Source organism: Austrofundulus limnaeus, unplaced genomic scaffold, assembly GCF_001266775.1.
Source record: "Austrofundulus limnaeus strain Quisiro unplaced genomic scaffold, Austrofundulus_limnaeus-1.0 Scaffold5, whole genome shotgun sequence".
Classification (NCBI taxonomy): Eukaryota; Metazoa; Chordata; class Actinopteri; order Cyprinodontiformes; family Rivulidae; genus Austrofundulus; species Austrofundulus limnaeus.
This window is the reverse complement of record NW_013952407.1, coordinates 6,324,866-6,330,095: the sequence shown is the minus strand read 5'-3', so window position 1 is coordinate 6,330,095 and position 5,230 is coordinate 6,324,866. Positions and strand designations below refer to the sequence as shown.

Sequence of the window (5,230 nt, the reverse complement as noted above, 5' to 3'; positions counted from 1 at the left end):
CTTTTTCATGATATTCTAATTTTATGACCAGCACCTGTATGCTGACAAAAATTACAGAAAAGTTGTTCTCCAGATTCATAAAAATCGCTGGGATACTGTTCTGCCCTAAACTTTGCGCTAAGCTTAGCATTTTTTAATTTCTTCGAGGATATCGGCGTTCCTGAAAGCTGCTTCYCCATTAACTTTTTTTCTCTCTCTCCACCTCTCCGCTCTGCTCCGCTCTGTGTGTGTGTGGCCAGGCAGCTGCATCGACGGTGCGCATTAGCGACCAAAATACCCCAGAACCTCACCCAAATAAGCAGATTCCGTGAGATTCCGCGTTTGACACTGAATTCCACTTTGTTTAGTCAATTCCGCGATTCCATCCGCGTTTTCCGCATCGCGGAAATTATAGGGCCCTAATATTGGCAAAAAAATTAATCATGATTAATTGGGGTATGTAGCCGATAACGATTCATTTGACGATTAATCCCCTTGAGTCCCTGGATACCCCTATGTCCTGGTCGCATGACCAATTTAGTGGGAAAGATTTGCTCTTCATAAAAATCTGTTCCAAATTGTGTCAAAATTACAGACTTCAAGCTACAAATAAATTTTTAAATTGTGTTGATAGATAAATAAATTACAGAACTTTTTTTTAAATGTTCATCATATTTGAAGGGGAGAGGAGCACCGAGCGGACTCTGCCTCGTCAAGTGCTAAAAGATAATTGATTAATGTTTTTCTGATGATTAATTGCACACGATACGATTATGCCCAACCCTAGCATCAAGGGGGGTTGAATCCAACTCACTCTTGATGAGCTTTTGAGCTGTGAAGCAAGGTAGTAACAGAGTTGCTTTCAGTAAGAATAGTACTGAGTAGATGTGTGAAAGGTATGACAAAGACATGTGGTCTGTAAGACAACCCGGTCACATGATTGAACAACAACAAAAAGATTTATTACCAAGGAAAAATCAATAATGACTCACAGCATCCTTACTTTTAGTTTAGTAGATGAGTTATGTACTAAGATAATTGCTCAATGGAGCTTATTCACCATGTTTTGAAAATAACTTTGGAGAGACGTCTGTCACACATTGATGTATTGTGCGCTACGCCAGCAGAGCTAAGTTTTTCATAATGTTGACTGTGAAGTATGACTGAGCTATAAGAGATCTGGGTTTTCACTAAAATCTAATTTCTGTGTATGTGAATATATTTTGCAAATTCTGGCTTTGCCACACAATTTATGACTCAACCAAAATAAAGTGGCACATTTTAAAGCATGGCTTTTTCTGAAGCTGTAGGGGGAGAAGCGAATCAAAAATTGTAGCACAATTGGAGGGGGGGGGGGGGGTTCCTTCAATGAGAGAGTTGGAGGTTTTATTCTGTGTGTCCATGGGCAAGACACTGAATCTCACTGCCTCTGTTGTTTTTGCACTGCATGGCCCGGACCAGCAGTAGGGTCAAGGGTGGACTGATCCAAGCCTTACAATGGAAAAACATTTTCTGATGTTTGTCTCATCAGTGTAGGATGTGAGTAAGCACTGATTAGTCTATATAGATTGATTGATTACAAATAAAGCACCTTTACTTTACCTTTATTCTCATTACCTTTGAGAGATTTAGTAGAGTGCCATGTGAATGAAGGCACAAATAGTGTTGTAAAGCGCTTTGAGTATCCTGGTCAGATAGAAAGGTTCTATATAACCACAGTCCGTTTACCATTTAGAAATAAGTGTTCTTCAATGCATTTGCACCCTTTGACATACTGGGTTTTTGTTTTAAGTGGCATACTTGCTTTTGTAAAAAGGCTCAAGTGAGTGTTAAAAAGCCCATAATAAGTGGATTATGGAGCATAATCAGACTAATGCTTATCCTTTAAGCTGCCTACACATTTTAAGGATTTACATGTTGACATGTACAGAGTATTCAGATTTACGAGTAAAGGAGTGTTCCTGAGATTCTTACTGAATCAGACGAAAAGTGCAAGTCATCATTGATGCAACTGCATTCTTACCGGGCTGATAGCTCTTTTCTAACATCTTGTCAGTTCAACAGACTGCACCTTCTTCTGCAAGTATGTTAGAGTGCAAAAGGTGTGTCTGAGTGTTGTCACTGGTGAATTGTTTTTGGAGTTTTTGTGCCCTGGCGTTCTTACACATAATAAATGGAATGGTAAATGGCACCCTTCAGATGCCAAGGTGCTTTACACTTCATTCACCCATTCATTCACATTCACTCACTGATGGTAGTAAGCTACATTGTAGCCACAGCTGCCCTGGGGCAGACTGACAGGGGCCGCCATGCATCAGCACCACTGGACCCCCTGACCACCAGCATCATGTATTCCAGTGTCTCAAAGTTCATGGCTGCAGTTGTACTTGTCATCAAATAAAGAGTATCTTCAGCAAGTTTGTCTTGAAAGTCCTGTGTATTTTTGATAGGAAAGTCACAAACTACCCAGGCAGACAGATGAGAAGGCTGCACTGTGCCTGCATTTCTGTGATTATGCCTGTACAAAAAGTAAGCCAAATAAATATGTGATGGAGAAAAGTTCAAGTTTTGACAGCAAAGGGTGAAGCCTCTGTCTTCAGCTGATCCCACATTTGATCACAATGATTTTATCTGAGTGCTGCTGGGAGTGCTGGATACATAGATACAGCTTCTGTCTACTCATTTGAATGGATGGAAGTTGATCTGAGCACATTTGCATGTACTCTGTACAAACATGTTTGCTGTCTTGTTGTTTCTTATCTTCTTGGCTGCACTATGCACGATAATGAGTTTAAAAATATTGAATTTCCTCCTGATGTATTTACTGATGGTCATTGAATGTTTTAAAAATGAAATTCATAAGCACCAAAGCACTATTATTTGTTACTATTGTTTGTTAGCAGTTTACATGTTATTCTTCAGTTTAATGGAATTTGTTTAATATTGTAAAGAAAATTTTATGTACATGGCACTGGAATTTGGGCAAATCTAGTGAGAAAACCCAGCCCAGTATGGGGGTTTAACTATTTTTCACAGTAGAAAATTTCAGAGTTTAAACTGGTTGCAGAAAATTGAACATATTTCTGATTAGTCAGCAACTGCTGAGTCATGAAGTTCACAGAAAGTTGTGSTTTCATATCTTATTTTTTACACAGTCACAGTTTAAGTTCTCTTATTTTTGGATATTTTACCACAGATTTTTAAACTTACAATCACTGACTAAACTTTCCAAGGTTTCTGCAAACAAATAAAACATCCCAATTATTTTACCTTTTTAATTAAATTACTAAATTAAAGAGTTGACACTTTGACACAGTGTCTCTCAGTTCTATAGTACTTAGTTCACACATCCAAACTCGTTAATTACCATTGTATCTGAACACAGAATTGTATTTTCTAAACTTTGAAAAAAGAAGCTTTGGTTTTTAAAAAATATCTCCTACATAAACGACTTTAGAAACATAAAAATATAGAAATAGTTTTTGCACAGTAACTGTTCGTTATGCTTATGGGTTGACTCATTAAGAGTCCTGTCAGGGGGTGAGAAACACCGATGTGTGTTTAACATGGTAACGAGCTGTTCCAAATTACTGCCCCCCAAATTTTTAAAACACTTCTTGTAATCTGTATGACAAAAATGACATGTTCTAATCCCTAAAAATGCACTTCAGTAAATGTAAACATGGTGTTTGTTTTGGGTCTTGCTTGCAGGTGGATGAACAGAGCAACGTCCCAGACAAGCTGCGATTCACCACATTCTACTTCTACTTTGGCCTGGTGGTTTGTGAGCTGATCCTCTGCTGCTTTAATGAGAAACCTCCTCTTTTCTCCAATGTTGACACTGATCCTGTGAGTTCCTCACACTGTTCTGACCTGGAAGTGTTAAGGGATAAAAAGTTCTTTGTGCTTTCATATCATGTATTTTACACAATCACAGTTTATGTTTAAGTTATCTTATTTTAGGAGCTTTTACCACTGAATTTTTAACTTAAAAGCACTGACTAAACTTACCAAAGCACAAAAAGAATCGACGCTGAGAACACGGTGGCATAATTTTCATCAAGAAACTGCAACAATATGAGGCGGTTTCGACAGTTAGGAGGGAGTATGAAGCAGGCTTTAGGAATTTCTGCACATGGGCACTGGTAACTACGAAACAGTCTAATAATAATAAAAGTTAAAAAGCGCTGACGGAAAAAAATACGGGTTTCTTCATCTGTGGTACAGGTCTAACACACAGCTATAATCTGGGATGAGAGCTCTGCAGGAACAAGCTGCAACAGTCAGCTTTTACAGATAATAATAATATGTTTAAAACACATTTGTTTATTTAATTGGTCATAGTTTGTCTTTACCAACTGATAGTTATTTGTGAAACAGCCGCCATGATGTGTTACCCCCTCCCCAAGCCCCTCAGACTACCCCAGGAATTTTGTCTCAAAAGTCAATGTCAATGTCAAATTTATTTGTATAGCACATTAAAACAACAAAAGCTGACCAAAGTGCTTCACAGTTCAGTCAAGACATCAAAAAAACAAATAATAGATGCAAATACAGAAACACAAAATAAAAAAAGCTCTAAATGAACCTCCAAATCTTAAACATAAGCCAAAGAAAATAAATGGGTCTTCAGCAAAGATTTAAAGGCCTCAACAGTCTCTGCTGACCGAATATTAAGAGGCAGACTGTTCCGCAGCTTTGGAGCAGCTATTGCAAAGGCCCAGTCATCTAGATTTCAGTTTGGATGTAGGGACAAAAGTTTAACATGATTTAGTACAAAGTGCAGTCTGTGATGTGTAGCGTGCACTAAAGTGTCCAGAGCATCAGCATTAATGTACAAACATGTTCCACTTGAGCACACGACCAAAGTCCTGCTATCAGAGAGTGAGCATGTATTTATCAAAATAATGCAAGCCACTCAAAACCAACACCCCCTCAAAAAAAAAAGTTCAAATCTTTTTTTTTCTTAGCAAGAGGCTGTGTGAATGTTTTCTGTGAAGCACAGAAGTGACTGAGCAGACTGAGCAGAGAAAAGCTGCTCACTTTGTAGTAAATCGTCCCAAGTTATAAAACTCTTATTGGCTTAATTATTATGACCCCCGCACGTGAAGCGTAAGCGGGAGTCGTACTGTTTATTTATTTATTTTCCTCTGGAGATTTTTGGTCTACCGTAGCACAAAAACGGCTGCACTGATCAATATGAAATTTGGCAGGTCTGTAGATGAGTCTGACCTACACTGCACCAGCCAAC

At 38.4% G+C, this 5,230-nt stretch overlaps 1 protein-coding gene across 5 annotated transcripts in view; it reads left to right on the top strand.

Moving 5' to 3' along the window:
* The window catches only part of abcc3 (ATP-binding cassette, sub-family C (CFTR/MRP), member 3), a 108,197-nt gene that overhangs the window by 45,068 nt on the left and 57,899 nt on the right, over positions 1–5,230 (top strand). For all 5 annotated transcript variants that reach the window (XM_014028578.1, XM_014028583.1, XM_014028612.1 and 2 more), the window contains exon 5: positions 3,691–3,828. In XM_014028578.1, coding sequence (XP_013884032.1) covers positions 3,691–3,828 — 138 coding nt within the window. The remainder of the gene's footprint in view (positions 1–3,690; positions 3,829–5,230) is intronic.